Source organism: Ambystoma mexicanum, chromosome 11, assembly GCF_040938575.1.
Source record: "Ambystoma mexicanum isolate Mex_15411 chromosome 11, UKY_AmexF1_1, whole genome shotgun sequence".
In the NCBI taxonomy this organism is placed as follows: domain Eukaryota; kingdom Metazoa; phylum Chordata; class Amphibia; order Caudata; family Ambystomatidae; genus Ambystoma; species Ambystoma mexicanum.
This window is the reverse complement of record NC_090934.1, coordinates 1,393,989,900-1,394,009,169: the sequence shown is the minus strand read 5'-3', so window position 1 is coordinate 1,394,009,169 and position 19,270 is coordinate 1,393,989,900. Positions and strand designations below refer to the sequence as shown.

The 19,270-nt window shown below is 50.8% G+C and overlaps 1 protein-coding gene across 3 annotated transcripts in view; it reads left to right on the top strand.

Annotated features, from left to right (window-relative positions):
- Window positions 1–19,270, top strand: part of ZWILCH (zwilch kinetochore protein) — a 613,634-nt gene that overhangs the window by 448,817 nt on the left and 145,547 nt on the right. For all 3 annotated transcript variants that reach the window (XR_011279846.1, XM_069625009.1, XM_069625010.1), the window contains 2 exons: window positions 8,654–8,759; window positions 12,039–12,118. Coding sequence is in view for 2 of the 3 variants with exons in the window: in XM_069625009.1 (XP_069481110.1) it covers window positions 8,654–8,759; window positions 12,039–12,118 (186 nt within the window). In the remaining variant the exon portion in view is untranslated. The remainder of the gene's footprint in view (window positions 1–8,653; window positions 8,760–12,038; window positions 12,119–19,270) is intronic.

Below are 19,270 nucleotides of genomic sequence, written 5' to 3'. Positions count from 1 at the left end.
ATGGTGGTGGTGGCAGCGCATCTCAGGCAAGGGGGGATTCACGTCTACCCCTACCTGGATGATTGGTTGATCAGGGGGAGCTCTCCCGAGCAAGTCCTGGATCATCTGTCCGTCACCTGCCACTCCCTTCACAGGCTGGGCTTCTCCCTCAATTTAAAGAAGTCCCATTTGACGCCAACACAGCGGCTCCAGTACATCGGAGCAGTGCTCGACACTTCCCTGGGGCAGTGTTTTCCTCCCTAGGTGAGGGCTCTTCACATTCAGCAGATGGTGCACAAGTTTCAGCATGCCCAGACACTCCCAGCGTTCGAGTTCTTGAGGTTGCTCGGCCTCATGGCATCCTGCATTCTTCTGGTGCCAGTGGCTCGCATGCGGATGAGATCTTTGCAGTGGGCGCTCAAGACGCAATGGTCGCAGTCCTCCGGCAGGATGTCGGACCCGGTTCAGGTGCCGCCCTCGGTCGCCCGGGACCTTCTGTGGTGGGCCGTCGAAGGCAACTTGATGAAGGGGGCTCCATTTTGGCTTCCCTGGCCGGAGGTGACGATCGTGACGGATGCATCCCTCACGGGTTGGGGAGCTCATGCCAACGGGCTGACAGTCAGCGATCGTTGGTCTCCGTCGGAGTCCAGACTCCATATCAATCTGTTGGAGCTGAGGGCCGTCAGGCTAGCCCTGAAGGCTTTTCTGCCGACTGTGCGAGGAAAGAGTGTCCTGATCCTGACGGACAACACAGTGGCCATGCACTACCTCAACAAAAAGGGGGGGGGGCAGGGTCACTTCCTCTGTGCAGGGAGGCGATACAGCTCGAGTTCTGGGCCATCCAGCAGGAAGTTTCGATCTCGGCAGTTCATCTGGCCGGAGACGAAAACGTGACGGCGGACGCTCTGAGCAGGCAGAGCACGATCTCTCACGAGTGGGAGTTGGCTCAGGAGATTCTCCTGGAGATCTTCGCCCTTTGGGGGACCCCTCAAGTGGATCTCTTCGCCTCCAGTGTCAACCGGAAGTGCGAAAGGTTTTGCTCGCGGGAATTTCCTCCAAAAGGAGCCTTAGGAGACGCGTTCGTGGTGGAGTGGTCATTCCCGCTGCTGTACGCGTTTCCTCCAGTCCCCGTCATCCCGCAAGTGCTGCAGAGGTTAGGGAAGTTCGGTCCCCGGATGATCCTCATTGCTCCGGCATGGGCTCGGAGGACGTGGTACCCGGACCTTCTCGACTTGTCCATCTGCCCTCAGCGTCGTCTTCCCTACCGAGACGATCTGCTCTCACGGGAGGGGGGGGTCAGGTTCTCCATCCAGAGGTCAGATCCCTCAACCTTCACGCTTGGCTTCTGAAAGGTTGAGGTATAGGGATTGGGACCTCCCTGAAGACGTGATGGAGGTGTTGCTTTCGGCCCGTAGGCCAGCAACAAAGTCTCTGTACCGTTGCCGTTGGCGTAAGTTCTGCGACTGGTGCAGAGTTCAGAATGTGGATCCTTTTGCATGTGACATCCCCATGGTTCTGTCCTTTTTACTTTCTTTGGCCCACAGGGGCTTGCAAGTGGGTACCATTAAAGGTTACCTGGCGGCGCTGTCCATCTTTAAGCGCTCGTCTGAAGAGTGTTCTTACTTTAAAATCCCTTTAATTTCACAGTTTCTGAAAGGGTTTACTAATGTGTTCCCTCCGTCACCTTTCCTGGTGCCCGGTTGGGATTTAAACCTTGTTCTTAAGTTTCTTATGGGTGCTCCGTTTGAGCCTTTACATTCTTGCCCTTTGAGGCTGTTAACTCTGAAAACTGTGTTTTTAGTTGCGGTTACTTCCGCTCGCAGAGTGAGTGAGTTACAGGCACTTTCAGTTAAGCCACCCTTCACTGTATTTCACAAGGACAGGGTTGTCCTTAGAGTTCGTCCTTCTTTTCTTCCGAAGGTAGTGACGGAATTTCATTTGGCCCAGAAGGTTGTTCTTCCGGCATTCTATCCTCCTCCGCATCCTGGTAAGGAAGAGGAGAGGCTCCATAGGCTTGATCCTAGGAGAGCTTTAAGCTTTTATGTTTCACGCATGTCCCGGGTCAGAGTGGACGATCAACTCTTTATTGGTTACGCTGGAAAGCGTTTGGGGCAAGCTGTGACGAAACAGACTTTGTCTCGCTGGATTATTTTGTCCATCTCGGAGTGCTACCGCTTGGCGGGTAAGGACCCACCGGCTGGCTTGCGGGCCCATTCTACCAGGGGTATGGCTGCGTCTACTGCCCTGCAGAGGGATGTTCCTATTCGCAACATCTGTGATGCAGCCACCTGGGCTTCAGTACATACATTTGTACGTCACTATTCCCTCGATTCCATCCGAGCACAGGATCTGGCCTTTGGCAAGGCGGTCCTTTGCTCTGCTATTTGATTGGCTATTCTAAATTTTGATTCTAAATTCTTTCCCTCCTCCTTGCTCTGGTACTGCTTTGGGAGTCTGTCATAGATATGGAATACGTCGGAGGACCCAATCCCCTCGAAGAACAAGTTACTTTCTTACCTGGTAACGTTCTTTCGATGGGATGGTCCGACGACGTATTCCATATCGCTCCCGCCCTGCCTTCCCCGCTGCAGAATTTCTTTTGCGATTGCAGCTTACGTTCCGCAAGGCTTTGTGTCTGACTGGCAGTTGACTAGTGTCACACGTTCTGGGGGAAAAAACTACAACTGAGGCTACGGGCGTCGTGCGTCCTACTTATCACATCGGATGACGTCGGAGGAGGCCCTCGACGACGAAGCATCGACGTCATCGACGCAGGACGCAGACGCCGAAAAAAGTTTCCGAAGCAGCACAGCTGTGGTGATTACATGTCATAGATATGGAATACGTCGTCGGACCATCCCATCGAAAGAACGTTACCAGGTAAGAAAGTAACTTGTTCTTTTCTTCTGCTCCTTGCCGAGTTTGCCTGGTGGTGCTCTTGGTACTTGGGTGCTGTAGGGTGCCCCTCATGTTCCAGGGTCTTCACTCTCCTCCTTTTTTGCTTGGGGGTGTGATGCTGGAAATGCATCAGAGGGACAGGGCCTCTGAATCCTTGTCCTTTACTGCTTTTTATCGTGTGTGCTGTCGTGTTTTCTGCCCAGGAGTCCATGTGGGACTCCTGGCAGTGCAGCTCTCTCTTTTGGTTTGGTGAACAGACCCATGGGATACCCTTATGGCACCCATGGGTAGGGGTACAACCCTGTGCCCCTAGTGTATGTTTTTGGGCACCTGTGGGTGGCCCACAGAGCAGGGTATGGGCTGGTGGCAGCTCCATGCTGAATTTGACAGGTGCTCTGGGTGTCCTCCATTTTGGGATACCCAGGCCCTGCCATTGGGATCAGTTGATTCCTGATAGGAAACAAGATGGCCCCTGTGGCCTCTTGCTTTCTATTGCCTGTTACCTTGTTTTCCCAAAGTCCTGGGAAGCCCTGACTCTGTCCCTTCCCCCTGACTGGCTGTTGGGTTGAAGTTCCATATATGGTGTTGTTGTGAAGGCCCAGCTAGACTGACTGGAGCCTTCCCAGTGACTGTATGTTGTGGGTACCTCCAGTGGGTGGGACCTGGGTGAATGGAGTGTGTGACCAATATACACTCCTTGTTGTGGTTGTCTGGTTTCTGGCATGAGAGACAAAGACTGAGACAGCCCTGCCCGAAACTGGCCTGAATGCAGTGTGTAGTGTTGAATGGCTGGGTACTTGTCCCAATCCACATTCCTTGTTGTGAGTGTCTGAAAGGGAGGAGTGTGGCCTGAATGCACTGTGTGCCTGATTGGCTGACTGACTGCATGAAATGCCCTTCTGTATGATTGGCTGCTGAGTGTGTGCCAGCAGTGTGGATGAGAGACAGAATAGTATATCTGGGGACCTCTCACCACTGGTAATTGTTCAGAAGCGTTCAGAAGCTGAGTCTCCAACTGGAACTGCTGATCCTCGACGCCCAGCTGGAAGAAGAAGACTTGCTGTTGCACTTGCTTCGACCGATCTGAAAGCTGCCGAATTCGTCGAGGAAGACCCGAGAGAGGACCTGGTAAGGCGCCCTCTTCCCGTGCTCCGAGGGATCATCGAGCACCGCTACATCTTCGCCGAAGCACCCTGGAAGTCAGACCCTCGAAAGGCTGCCGACCCGAGACGGGACCGCCGAGGAGATCGAAGTGAAGCACCCGGACATCGCCGCCGTCGAAGTCCATTGCCGTCGACCAGGGTTCGCAGGTCTGTGTAACCGCTGGAGGCCCGTCGAAGTTGTGTTGCCCAGCCGTGGGAACCACTTGACGCCGTGCCGCCGACGACCGTAGCCGTCCGCTCCTGGCCTAAGAACATTTGAATCGAAGGACTCCCTCGTCCGCACCGTCGACCGCTTTATCCTGCCGGAGAAAGTCGAGGACGACCAACGCGCCGACGAGAAACCTGCCGGTGGGTTTCCCGCCACCCGAAGACCACAAAGACTTAAACGACTCGACGCCCTTGCTGGGCCCCCGTCTTCACAATCTTTGCAGTCCAGAACAATTGTCATCGAGGTGCCCCGCACGCCGCTGCCTTGCAGGATGCCAACGCTCCGTCGTCGACGAGCACCGCTTGGATCGAAGCTGCCGCCTCATCGACGCCCTTCTACCCTGTTTGTTGTCGGACGTTCGACGCCCGTGTCTCCCGCTTGAAAGGGAAGGCATTCAAGAAGGGCCGTCGATTCCCCACCGCCGAACGCCGAGTTCCTCGACGCTTCTCGACGCCTCTCGACGATCCGTGACTCCCGCTTGAAAAGGGGGTCGCTCAAGAAGGATCTGTCGACGCCTCTTCGAAGAACTCGACTCCACCAGGTACATTGGGGGGGTAAAAACATTATAGGAGGGAATAAGACTTGCAGAACAATATATGGACTGGGCTTGTGCTATATCTTTATTTTACAGGTTGCCCAGGTGGGGGGGGGATCTCCACACAGAACTGTGTCTAGTGGTAGGGGCCAGTATTCTGCCTATTGCTCAACCATCTTATTTTCTCTCCTCTCTCTATTGCTGGTTTCACTCTATTGATCTGTGTGACATTGTTACAGTATTGTTGATGCACTTTAATGAGATCTAATACAAAGGGTGGTACCACTTTAGAATTGTATATATTTGCCATTGTTGATTTTCCTAAGTACAAAGTGAGTTATTATGATAAGTGTACATAACCATGAATATTGGTTATATAAAGACTGTGTTCTAACCAATACAGTGTGTGGACATTCCTTTGTGGGGGCTTGGGGACTACACTGTACTTAAGAACCAGCCTGCGTCACCTCCTGAGAAGCTAGGCCTTGATTGCTCGACCATAGCTACCGAATAGAGAATCTAGGCTGGGGTCCTCTGTGCCTCCCCTCTACCATATAGAGAGCAGAAGTACAGACCACCCCCTACCAGTCTTTACAGAGGCATCACTGCTCCCTGCTGCTTGCTCGGTTTCGTAGACCCAGGTCTTTGATTTCCTCTCCCGTTGGACTGTGTTTGTTCAGCTTCTGTGCCTGTGTGGTCATTCTCCATCAACCCTTTGCTTCTTTCCCTTATCACGTTATTTAGGGGTTTGAGTGGGACACCGGTTAGGTGCACTGCTGATTTTATCCTCTCCAATTCCTGTACCCACGACTGCTGTGTAGTGTCTATGGTTGTCACCACAGCTGCATGTGTCTGTGCTCTTTTTCTCCCCCCCGGGTGCCTCCAGGAATTTGTTCAGTGCTTCCCGTGTATATTCTCGTCGTACTTGTGCTGCATATAGGCCGCTCTGTGAGGACTGTGAACTTGCCCACTCGCCATGTATTCGGTCCGTTCTCTCTGGTGGCCTTCAGCCTGAGGTAAAGAGTTCCTGAGAGTAGTCTTATTTTACTTGGTTTTTTTGAGGGTCACAGACCAACCTCTTCTTACCCCACACTCTTCTGCGCTATTATGCCAAGTCAATGGGTGGTGCCCTCCCACGTTGTTGTACTATCTATGGATGCTATTCATCTTATTCTACTCTTTTAGAATGTCTGCTGCACGGTATTGCTCTTTGCTTGCGCTCTCACCGTGTGTGGAGCTCGCTCCTGCCGTTGCGGGTTAGCTGGAGGTTGTGGATGTCTAGAGGTGGTCTGTCATTCGCCGTGCTGCTTTCCGGGGTCTTGTGGAGGCCGCTTCTCCCCATGCACACTGCTACTGTAGTCCCTTGATTGATGAGTTGTGTTCTTTCCCGTTGATGGCCTGTCCGGTGGTGCAGGCAGGCCCTGCTCACCTTCTCGGGGCTTTGCGAACACAGTGGGGAACCTCTCTTCTCTTCCCGCCTTGTGTGCAGACCTCCCGCTATGCCTCGGGGAGCTGCAGGCATTGGCATCACACTATGCTCCGATGATCCCCCTTTTCTGTGTGTATTCTCCTTATGCATGGGTATGAATTCTGGGCACTCCCAATGGCGGTCTTAGTTCAGTTGCGCCTGGGCCCTTTTTTCCTTTTTCTCAGGGCGCTGTTTCGTGGCGGGGCTTTTTTTGATTCTTTCCACTGTGTGTGGTTTATTTGCTCTGTCCCAGGCCGACCAGAGGGGTTCCAGGCCTGGGCGCTAGTCTGTCCTCCGTTTCTTACCCCCAAGTGCCCTGTGTTGGCCGCTTTGTTGCGCTGCTCCCTTTTGGGTCCGCCTTGCCTCTAGGATAGGATTATGGCCTCCACCGTATGCTCGGAACCTCCACGCATTTACTGGCGTGCAGCGTGGCTGATCCCCCAACGAATCTCGTGCTGATGGGGCACTGGGGCCCATGCGGGTGTATCTTGGCTCTCCCTGCATGTGTTATGGCGTAGACTTCCGGGGGGGCTTGCTTCTCGTTGTTTGCTCCCCCCCTGCTTCCTTGCCCGTGATACAGCCTTTTACTGTCTTCCTGCGCTCACCTCATGTACCATGCTCTGGGTCTTCTCAGCATTGTCGCTCCACCGTCCACTGCCCTCGATCGGTGATCTAGCCACTCCGGAGCAACTTCCGAATCGGGCCACCACTTGCTTCGCATTGGGGCTGAAGCTGGGTTTCTCGCGTGGTTCCCACTCCGGCTCTCACCACTGCTTCGCTGTCTGCTCATCTGTTCGCTGACGCTAGCTCAGGCATCCGCTTCCTGGCTCCCATCTGCCATCTTGCCTGCTACTACAGATTCTTTTCAATCCTCATGTGGCTGTTCCTCTCCCTCATGCCTGGCAGGCTTCTCCCCAGACATTCTCTGGATCTGCCGACACCTTTCATTTGTATTTATTTTACGTTTTATGACAAATTGGGCCAGTCTGACCGACTTGTCTGCAAGATCTCCCAGGAGATCCTGCAGATTAGGAGGTGCAGCTGCTCACCACATGGCCGCAAAGCCACGCCCCTGCGACTTGCGCTTTTTTGTGTGAAAAATGGTTCTCTCGTTTCTAGCGAGGGACGGCCATACACTATAGAGGAAAGGGAACTATGGACTAACTTTTAATGTCTGCGTTGTTTGTGGACCAGCAGTCCACCTCCTCTGGGTCACGCCACTGCCTCGACTTTCCTTGGGCATACATGGATTGGCTGCCTGCCCTCTCGGTGTCGCCTTCACTTCCCTTCCCTTCCCTTCCCTTCTTGATTGCTAGTGTTCTCTCGACCGTGGACCTTCCAGACGCTCCTTGTTTTTCGTTCTCTCCAGGTTTGTAACTCCCAGGCTTCACAAACATTGTACGTTTGTCTTTCTTCCATTTTTATTGGCAAGTGCTGGGTGCACCCCAGCGTAGATCTGAAGTCCTCTCTCTCTCTTCCCTGAGTGATCCGTGTTACTCGCTCAATGTTCTACATCCCAGTATGGTTGGCTTCCAATCACTGAGTAATCTTTATTTCCTGCACACTACTCTTCTCAGTATGTTTTTCATTCTGTTGATTATTTTGTGTGATATTACAATGGCAAACAGTGACTTGTTTGGGACGGCTCTTATGAAGCTCTGATGGTATTAGTGGCTCCTCAGAACGGGGCTTAGGGAGTTCCTTGATGGAACGGGAGTCCTTGTCCCTAAGAGGGTATTCTCTCCCTGTGAGGTCCCGTTTACTGCCACCCCAGGGGGAATGTTGTGTATCATGCTCACTTCCCTAGCTTCACATGGAAGGTCTCCTCTCTGGGGAGAAGTGACGAGATCCTGTGAATCGTCACAATGGTTGCTAGTAAATGGCTTTAAAAATTGGAGCAATGATTCCTTTGGGTAAAGAAACATAGACCTACCTCTTCATTGGCCAGAAAATGTGCAAAAAATGTTGATTTGACAGCCAACAATATTTATATAGTTCTTTTTAGTTCAATATGTGTTTACAAGGTAACGGCCTATGAGGAATCAAATGGAACAAATGTCAGTCTTGTTAGCTCTTATAGCATTAATTCAACATAGACATTTGGTGAGTTGGGTCCTAACAAGCGACTTCAGTTTGCTTTTTTTAAGGCAGTGTCTTTTTTTTTTCTACATTAGTCTAGTGCGCTTTAAAAATGAAAACTTGTAATTTCTTCAACTTTTGTTGATCAAATGAGATGCACCTTTTACCATTCCAGTGGTTTGAAAAAATCTCCTAACCTTCTATTATTGAATGCACTTTCCGTTTTTTCCATGAACCAACTGTTTTGTGATTCCATCATAGCTTGTACGGTGCTTTAGAGCATTTTGACATTAAGTATGTTGATGTTGTCTGACTCTTTTCAGGATGTGAAAAGTGACATTGCGGCTGTGGAGCAGGCTGTTCAGTCCTTCAGCACAGAGCGAGGAGACCTGGACTTCACAGAACAATTGTGGTGCCGAATGAGGCAGAGTAAGTATTGTCTGAGATTGGAATGGAAAGATTGAGGAAAGACTGAAGACGCATGACTGCTGCAAGCCTTGTCATCTTGGCTTATTGTTGCAGACTGGTGTTTTTACGGCTATCTATCTATCTATCTATCTATCTATCTATCTATCTATCTATCTATCTATCTATCTATCTATCTATCTATCTATCTATCTCTCTATCTTAGGTATGTTTCTGTAGTCAGCTGATGCAATTTCTCAGTGTTCGGTTGCCCTCTGCTTTCCAAATGCCAAAGTGCACCCACTTCAACAGCTATCATTTCAACATACAGATGCAATTTATCATTGTTAGGTTGCCCTCTGCTGTCCAAATGGCAAAGTGCAACCACTTCAAGAGCAGCTACCATTTCAACAAACAGAATGAGCATGGTTCTACTCTGTCACCTACACCTTCCACTATCTCAAACATTCAGATATTACCACTTTCACCACCACTTCTCTTCACACAGGGCACGTGGTTCCAGTGCCAATGAATAGTTAATTACTGGCTCAGCGTTTCAGTCTCTACAGAGTGAAACGCTGTCAGACGAATGCCTCCTCAGGAGCTAAAACTGAAAGTAGGTGCTGAAATTATGCTACTATGCAATCTTATGCCATCACCGGGACTCTGCAATGGAACAAGGTTGACAATTACGTGTCTACAAAGACACATCTTAAAGGCCCGTGTGATCGATGGAACTTAGATACTGTTCTTATACAACGGCTACCTCTCATTCCATCTGATATGTTTAGCCTTTTCAATGACTATTAATAAATCACAGGGACCTATGCCCCCTTCCTGCAAGCAATCAGTGGTAATTCTGATATTTAAGAAGGGGGACTGAAGTGACCCTATGAATTACCGACTGATTAAGATATGCTAGAACAGCATAGGTTATGCCGGGAACAGCTAAATTGTTCAATTTTTCTCGTGTCTCACTTTTAAATTGCTTCGAGGGTGCTGCAGCTGCCCCAATCCACAAAATTGCAGCACTGTAGCTGGTTGGCTCAAATCTGCAACACTCCCACACCCCAGTGTCTGAGGAGACTTGCTTATTACAGCTTGAGTCAGTGTTATTTACCGGATTTGTGCAGATCCAACATCTGCATCAAAATGCTTGCAAGGGTCATTTCAGCCTTAGTGGCTTGTCTGGCACCAGGAAGGTTGCTAAGGTAGGGAATTTGTTTATTTATTTGGCTGTGTATGTTATTTGCATATCTGCATGACAGGGATAACTTGCCTTTTAAGCAAAGGGTCAGGGCAGAATTGTGATATTGTAACATGCTGTACTTTGATATCCCGGGAGTGTGCTTCTGGATTCAGCTTCTGTTGAATACAGTAGTTAGTCTTGTATTGACGGGTACAGGATGATGCCATGGAGAAGTTCCAGTAGTGGGCAGAACACACGTTAAAGACACTGGTTGACAAATATGTCAGCAACAAAGGCCTGTCCTACTACTGCAAGCAATAATAACACAAACTTAAAACACCAGGACTCTGCAAACTAAACCAATCTGCAAACCTACCCTGGCCACTGCTACCTGTGTCGTGAACTGAGACCACACTGATCTCAAACTCTTAATAAAGACACACAAAAAAACGGAAGGATGTGAATGTCCCTCAAGAATTAATGGAGGTTCAAATGCAAGTCTGACTTGGGCATGCCTTTATGCCCTCCCCCATGTTTTTCTTAAACCTCCTCGTCCTTTGTCCCAATCTTAGATTGCATTTGATACGCCCATCCAACCCCATATGCTATATATCTAATTGTGCTGTGCTGCATGAGAAACAGGATTATACATTTCTTCCACCATAATATGCTATTTGTACAACCATACAAAAATTGTAAATCAAAAGAGGGAGGGTATTCGGGGAGAGGAAAACGGTAGAAGGGGCGGCGAAGGGATTTGTTTTAGGGAGGGAGGTTGAATAGTTCCATATGTTGACCAACTGGGATCGAGCAATATGCAACTGCTCATAGGACATAATAGACATTGAGCATTTGAAGAAACCAAGATGTTGGTGTCGAGCAAAAAAAGCATGTTGACCACTTTGTGGATTATAAAAAGACGCAAAATATTGGTGTTATAGAACTGTTCTTTTTGCTCATTATTTTTCAGTCAAGATACTAGTCTACATTGTTGGATTGTTATACAGTTGCCTCGTCGCCAAGGAATGATCTTTGTGTTCTATTTAACTGGACACTCTTGGAGGGTACTGCTCTTCCACAGGCGATCTATGCCTCACACCTCTAGAAGGCCTGTTTTTTGTATGAGCCCATTTTCCCTCAATATTTAATCTACTGATCTCGAACTCTCGTGTTTAAAAATGACTTCAGGTTGAGTAAGTTTCTTCTTTATCTTGCACACAGAGGTTTAGGTGCTAGGTATAATGTTGGCTTACAGATTTGGTGCTGGGACACTAGTGAGAAATTTGAGGACTGAAGTCCTCTTAGAACAGTGAGGGGATCTCTCACAACTCACCAGCTCCTCATCCTCCCTACTAATAATCTGTAATTACCACCATTGTCTGCGTCATACATTACAAGTGTCTACTTCGAACCCTGCCCCCCAAGGGCCAGCATCTCACAATGACAGCTACTTGCATTGCTTGCTGCTGCCAGCTCCTGACATTGAACAACAAGAGGTTCTCTGACTTCCCACTAAAGCTATTATCCGCCAGTGATGGCTTATCACACTGGCTATCATTGCCCGACAATGTTAGCTTCTCACATTTCCCACCAGTAGTAACCTCATACAATACTAAATGAGGCAAGGCTGCAAGTCCAGAGGAAGTTGTGAAGGTGTGGAGGTGTTGAGGGTTGGAGTTTGAGGCTGGTGCATGTTCAGCAGCCATTTATTTTGCGGTCTTAATTTTCTAGGACAATGCTAAGGCCTGTACTAAGAGGCCCGTTTCTTGCACCCCAGAGGAGCCTCATGAGTTGGCAGATGTGCAGTGAAAGTCCTTCCTTCAGCCTCCCAAGCTATCGAGAGCCGCTCTAGCTCTTTGCAAAGCTCTTAGTACCCAGATGATCAGGAGACTCGTCATGGGTCTCCAGACTCAAAGGGCCTTGTTTGAGTTTCACTGATTGTGCCATTTGACTTCAGGGGATAGCAAAAAGTCTGTTTTGTTTTTGCTTCAAATTGTAATTTGGTTCAAAAGATTGTGGAGCTGACACAAGCTATTTATTATCTGCATAAATATCTTTTTGATTTTATTGTTGTTGGGATGGCTAGGTGCAATAATGTAATTGATCTTTTGCAGGCGTCAACTCCTATCAGGATGTGGTAGATTGCTTTGCCTTGGTTATCCAGTCCTTGAAATATGGCGACGTGCAACCATGGGTAAGTAGGTGGTGGCATCTCCCGAGTGGTTAGGAGAATTTCAGGCCTCAATGTGGACATGTTGGCCCTTGCTTATCCACAATCTGCAACCCTTTTCCCTACCTTTTTTCCACACTGAACATTTTTCTACTTCCTTTGTTTTCATTCTGCTGCTAGGTTGTCATCTTATATGGAGCCATTAAAAGGAGTGATGGAAGTTCAGAATGCCTATTAACCCAGTGCTTTGATGAATTGACCTTGTGGTAGCAGAGGTTGTCTAGAAGCATCAAGTTCCATCATAAATAACCCTATAGCGAAGGAAAAGAACCATTTGCACTTTCCGCATCTGTTAGCTTTGATCAGGGAGAGCATAATAAAGGTTCATCCTCGTGAGGGAAACTTAAAACTGTCAGTACACTGCAGGGTAGTCTGGCCTACCATACCCTTTCTTAGTTAATCATAACATGGTTTTAATCAGTCGGCTCCACCTCTCATGTATGCTGAGCCTTGGGCCAGGGGCAAACGTGAAGAAATATCTCCATTCTTCCTGCCCTGGGAATATTGGCATAGGAATGTTTTTGAAGGGATCCTCGAACATGGCAGCATAAGTGTTGGGGAGGAGTTGGCAGAGAATAGGAAGTCATCATTGGTGATGCAGGAACAGAATGCTTTGGCTCAATTACACCCAAGGACCATCATGCTGGATAGCAGGAAGAAATGTGAGCTCAGCTTTTAAGCTGAGCAACATTAGACACCTGAGAATTTCAAACTTCGGGTCTCACAGTGGAGCCATACATAAGGAGGGCATGATAAAGTGAAATGTGACTCTACATTCAAAGTAATCAATCAACTTTGATGGATATTTTACTATCAGAATAAAGTACAAACATCAACAGTATAAAAATGCAAAGATAACGTTGTTTAAATACAATCCAACAATACAAAATCTCATAAAAACAGACATAAAATCACAATCCAAGAATTTAGTTAATTAATATCTTAAATTCAGTGAACCGTGCAAATAGGTGAGCAAAGCCCAAGCAAGTGGGGGGTACTAGTTGAGAATACCAAAAACATGGCCAGTTTACTTTTTTAGAATTGTCCGATTCCATGGGTCTGAAAAAATGGCAATAGCCAACAGAATTAAAACCGACACTTAATAATGGAGCCTAAGAATCTGCTAGGCCCCGGAATAGGTCAGCGTGAATGCTGTTATGAAACCTACGGACTCCTCACTATTTCCCTGCCTAAAGTCTCCTCCCAAGTGGCTAGAGAAAGGCAGATGCATTCTGATCCTGACCTTGGAATTGGTGCTCTGTGGGAGGATCACCTGGGAGAAGAAAAGGCCCACAGGAATGAGAAGACCCCGTGGGATGAGACACAGTGTTTGCCTTCCTCTAGGGAGGATGGCTCTGCAGTGCCAAAGTATGTAATGACTTTTGTAATAATCATCTTGCTGTTCACAAGATGCACCTATAAATAGGGGTCAAAACAATCGCAAACTCCTAGGGCTTGGAAGAAATCAAAACCCTTCTAAAATTCCGGAGACCTGTAAAGCTAAATACCTCATTAACACCCAAAGGTGCAGTGAATAGAAATTTGTGAAAGAACAATGGCTTAAAAGAATTGCCTTTCCCTTTACAATCAAGGCTAATGACTAATTCTCATGATATTTCTTTAAATAATGTTATAGGATCAAACTGGGTTTTAAAAATAGAACTGACCTAAGAAAACCTAATTTTTCCATTAGGGACTTGAAGCCCCAGAATTCCCTAGGTACTGGGACGAAGAAGAGGGCTGAAGAGGTCAAATGTTGTAGGAGTGGTTAGCTCATTAATGCAGATAACCCACACCTGAGGGAGATATAGAGGCTTAAAAGACCGCTCAGGTGCAGGCCATAGAGTTGTTGGTGAATTGTAGAGGAGGGCAGAAGCAGCGTGGCTCATGCTGGCAGTACAGGCAGAAGCTGGAGGAGAGAGACGATGCCGGTTCCACTGCTTGGCAGATATCAGCTGTTGGTCCAGTGAATGTCTGTGTCCCCAGAAATCTGAAATGCAGAGGTCACACAGCGGTAAGCGTGCAGGAGGCTATCTCCGGTGGCTGTCGTGCACCAGAGGGCCTCAGGAGCAAGTGGAGCTCCAATTGCAAGTGGTGTTGGCAAAGGCAGACTTACCGAAGCAGGTTGCCGGGTCACGAGCAGCAGAAGTCCTGTGAGTGGCGAGGGGAACAGAGGTGCACGTCTGATCCAGTGAGTCCATAGGTTGTCAGTGACCCTGCAGCACTCTGCTTGCGGGTTGGAAGAAGGCGTTCGGCGAGTGAGAAGTGCTTGCATAGAAACGGAATGAGTGGAAAGCAGCACTCGCGTGTGAATGAAAATTCTCAAGCATGGGGTCTGGCATGGATTCACATGCTCATGAATATTCCCCGTAAGGCTGGGAATCCTCGGTAAAAGAAAAAATCAGTTTCAGTTTTGTTTCTGAACTGTCTTTCTACCAATAACCAATCACTGGTCTCTGGGTCATACTGCCCCCACCCAATGACTGCCCTCTACCTAAGCCCTCCTATGGCAGCCATCTTCAGATTGTTTATGCACATTCAAGTGTTGAGTCCTCGTGCTATAGCTCTCGAGCTTTTACTGCGTGTTGCGTTTTTTCAAAGAGTTTTACTCTCATTTTTCAGTCAAATCGAGCCTCAAGCTCCACCGATTCCTCTTCCGATTAACCATGACCCGTTTTGGAAATTTCTACGCCCCTCAAGGGCGATTTTTCTTCGAATTTCACTTCTCGGAGGATTCCAGAAGATCTTTGAGGCCTACCCGCGTGGACATGGCCCAGGACAAACGAGACTTGACTCCAAGCTGTTTAGGATTGCCCAGTATGTGGACTGCAGAACATCTTCAAGGAAGATGAGCACTCCCAGTGCCTCTACTGTCTGCACTCCGACAAGTCGCACGTGGAGGAGGACTGTGCGTTCTGCAAGTTCGCCCGGACCATAAAAGACAGTTGTAAACGACTCGCTAATTGGCTGGAGGCAAAGAGCCCAGCAGCAGGTGAGAAGAAGTCTGAGGGGTCTTCTAAGAACTTTGAGGGCGCTCTGGCGACGGGGGCCCAACAGAAGGCAAAGCACTGCGAGTCAGCGGGCACCGGGAGTGCCATTGGTTCGGGCTCCTCAGCTGCCAGGGCGTGCGCAATGTCACCGATGCCGTCAACCACGAGCCAACGCTCCAGCTCGGTGAAAAGGAAGTCGGACAACCCGGGTAAGCTTCGGGAGAAGCCCCGGATCCCGGTGAAAAAAGCCAAGGGGGGAGCGAGGCGGTGAGCTTCCCCCCACGGTGAAGGCCTCTGACGAGCCTAAGGTTGTGAAGGCCCAGATTCGCCTGGCTAAGGCCTCAATTGAAAGAGTCGTGGCATCCCTGGCGAAGCCCGTGGAGGTGACCCCAGTGGAGACAGCCTCCAGGCCTAGAGTTTCCCTGCCATCCCAGAAGGAATCGTCTTCTTTCCAGCCAATTGAAAAGACCCCTGTGAAGCCCCGGACCGAGAAGGAGGGGGGGCGCGATAGCCCTAACAGACTCAGATACCTCCTCCGAGGATGAGCTGTCGGTCGTCAAGGCGGTCCTGGACAAGAGGTTCGATGAGGTCAGGGCCTGCGTGTAGGATCCCGACGAGGCGGACGTGGAGAGCGAGGGTGGAGCCGACAAAGAATGGCAGGTTGACGAGGAACCGGAGGAGCCTCTGTCGACAACCCCATCTCTACCGATACCAGCGCCGCTGGACAGGTCAGATGACCTCTTGCTGGTGCTGCAGACCCTGTCCACAGAGATAAGGACAAGGTTTCCCTTACCGCCATTGGTCAATCCAGCGGCGCCTGGACCTTCGGGGAGCCCTTCAGCCAAGTGGAGGCGAGTCCACCCCCCACCTTTCCATCCTTCACCTCCATCCCCTCCACCGCGGGACGAGAAGGAGACTGAGACGGCTAAGACTGGGACGGACTACAGCAGAGACGACGGAACAGATCTCCCATCGCCCCCTCCCCGGCCTTCCCCTCCCAACGAAATTGGCTCGTTCCACAACATGATCGCCAGGGCCTCGGAGCTCTTCCAGCTATGCCCCAAAGAGCAGAAGTAAGGATTCCTTTATCAGCGACGAGAGGCCAAGAGGAAGACCGTACTCTCTGTCCAACTGTTAGATGACATTTGGGACGAGGGACTGTCCCCTCTGAAGAACCCGTCCACAGGCCCTGCGAAGAGAGACCGGTATGAGAAGTACCGGATCCCAGATTCCACCCCTATGTGCCTCAGGGCGCAGCCATCCCCGGACTCCGTGGTCTCCGCGGCGGGCCAAGAAGACATCTGCAGGGGCGACGGCATCTACTTCCACTTCCCCACTGGACGGTGAGGGGAAGAAGCTGGACGCCATGGGACGACGGGTCATCTCGTGGGCAGCAACGACCATTAAGGCGGCCAACGCTCTCGCTATCGTGGCCCGCTACAATAGGGAGCTGTCGTCTAAAATCGTCCCCCCTCCCCCTGGACATCCTCCCAGACGACAAGAGAGCAGAGGCCCTTGAAATCCTGCAGGACGGCGAGGTGGCTTCTGACCATGCCGTCACGGTAGCCACGGACATCGCTGACACCGGTTTTTGCCAGATGTGCAACAGTGTTTGCCTTCGCCGGCACGGGTGGCTCAGGCCCACCGATTTCATTCAGGACGTACAGACCAGGGTACTGGACGTGCCCTTTGACGGGAACAACCTGTTCGGCAAGGCAGTGGATGAGTCACTACAGGCCATCAAGGCGGACACAAAGATGGCTTGTGCCTTGGGCACGCTTCATCAGCAAAGGCTATCCTTTCGGACCTCAGAAGGCAGGTCCCAAGGTGCCTCCAAAGGATTCAGCGCAGCTCTTCGTCATTGCAAGAAGCCTACAGAGGCCGCAATAAGGCCGGTGGACATTGTCGCCGTTGCCAAGGGGCCCAAGGGGGCAAGGCCTCGGCGAAGCAAGACTGAACCAGCCGTGACTTCGGCCCAACACCGGAGCACCCCGGTGGGAGGTCGGCTGGCGAAATTCGTCAGCGCGTTGAAATCCATCTCCACCGACCGTTGGGTGCTGGATGCCCTGGCCCACGGGCACACCCTGGAGTTACAAAGGAAGGGCCCGGACTTTCCACCGGTGGCCAGGAAAGAAAACCACATCCCACAACTAATTCTGGAGGTACGAGCGATGCTGGCAAAGGGCGCGATAGAACTCGTCCCGAAGAGGCTCCGGGGCTCCAGAGTATAATCATGGTACTTCCTTGTCCGAAAGAAGACCGGCGACTGGCGGCTTATCCTTGACCTCCGCCTCCTCAACAGGTACATAAAATCCCCAAATTTCCGGAAGGTCACCCTTCAACACGTGCTGGGACAGCGGAAGAAGGGGACTTCCTGTCGTCGTCGGACCTGGAGGATGCATACTTACACATCCCCATACACAAAGGACATCGAAAGTTTCTGCGCTTCGTGGTCCAGGGGAGGCACTATCAGTTCAAGCCACTGCCCTTTGGTTTGAAGTCGGCGCCAAGGGTCTTCACCAAGTGCCTGGCGCTGGCGCGGCTATGCCTGCAAGGGATCCACGTCTACCCCTATCTGGACGATTGGCTCATCCGAGCGAAGTCCAGGGAACTCTCTGTTGACCACACAGCAAGGACCGCCAGCCTGCTCACGGAACTGGGGTTCTCGATCAACTTTGCGAAGTCCTGATTGGTGCCATTGCAGGACACCCTATTCCTAGGGGCCAAACTCAACACTTGGCGCGGCTAGCTTCACCGTCGGAGGAGAGGATAAAGGCCATCCTGGGCAAAGTACAAAGGCTGTTAACCATGGAAGTAGCCAGTGTAAGGTCCATAAAGTCCCTGCTCGGCATGATGTCATCATGCATCTACCTTGTGCGTCTGTGCCGGTTGCGGATGCAGCAAGTGGCGGGAAGCTTCGAAGACCAGATTTCCCTCAATGAGACTTTCCGTCAAGCGATCCGGTGGTGGGCCACCCGCGCGCATCTCGCTGCAGGCTGGGACTTCCAAACCCCATCACATCAGGAGACGGTGATGATGGACACCGCTCTGGAGGGATGGGGCGCGCACACCGGAGATCTCCACGCAAGAGGCCTTTGTCTCCCGGAGGAGAGGCCCCTGCACATCAACATCCTGGAACTACGGGCCGTGTTCTGGGCCCTAAAGTCCTTCCTTCCGTCCATCAATGCAAGGTGATATGGGTCTTCACCGACAACACCACCATGATGTTCTACATCCGGACGCAGGGGGGCACCAGATCTCCAGCCCTATCCAAGGAAGCGCAGGATCTGTGGCACTGGGCTGTAGCCCAGGGGATGTTCCTGGTACCCTTTCATCTGGCAGGAGTGAAGAACACCGTCGCAGACTCACTCAGCAGGGAGCTGCGCTCTTGCCATGAGTGGGAGCTTCGGCAGGATCAAGTAGATCTCCTATTCCGACGGTGGGGCAGTCTCCAGATCGATCCGTTCATGACGGCGACGAACACGAAGTGCCTTAGGGTCACCAGCAGGTTTCCCTAGCCGGGGAGCACGGGGGATGCATTCTCCTTCCCCTGGGGTGGCCTGTTCCTCTATGCATTCCCACTGTTGCCACTGCGACTCATCAGTCAACTCGGACGGTCCCGGTGCAGAATGATCCTCGTCGCACCGGCGTGGCAGAGGAAGATATGGTTCCCGGACCTTCTGGACATATTAGCGTCCCCTCCCAGTCAAGCTTCCGACAGACTCTGATCTTCTCGCCAGGGAAGGAGGCGCGATCCTTCATCACGATCCAGGATCGCTGAACCTGCAGGCCTGGCTCCTGCAACACTAGAGTTTGGAGGCTACGATATCCCGGCGGACTGCAAGGAGGTACTTGACAACGCCAGGGCGTCATCGACTCTTAAGTGCTATGGATATAAGTGGAAGAGGTTCTCTGTTTAGTGCTGTGCACAGAAGATCAACCCTCTACGGATTACGGCCCCACAAGTGCTGCTGTACTTGCTATCGCTGTCCAAGGCGGGGCTGGTCCACGCCTCAATCAAAATTCATCTGGCGGCTATCTCCTGCTACACCAGGACTCCGGGGGCAGTCATCGCTGTGGCCCCACCGCCTGGTGGAGGAGTTCATGAGAGGACTGTGCCGCTCGT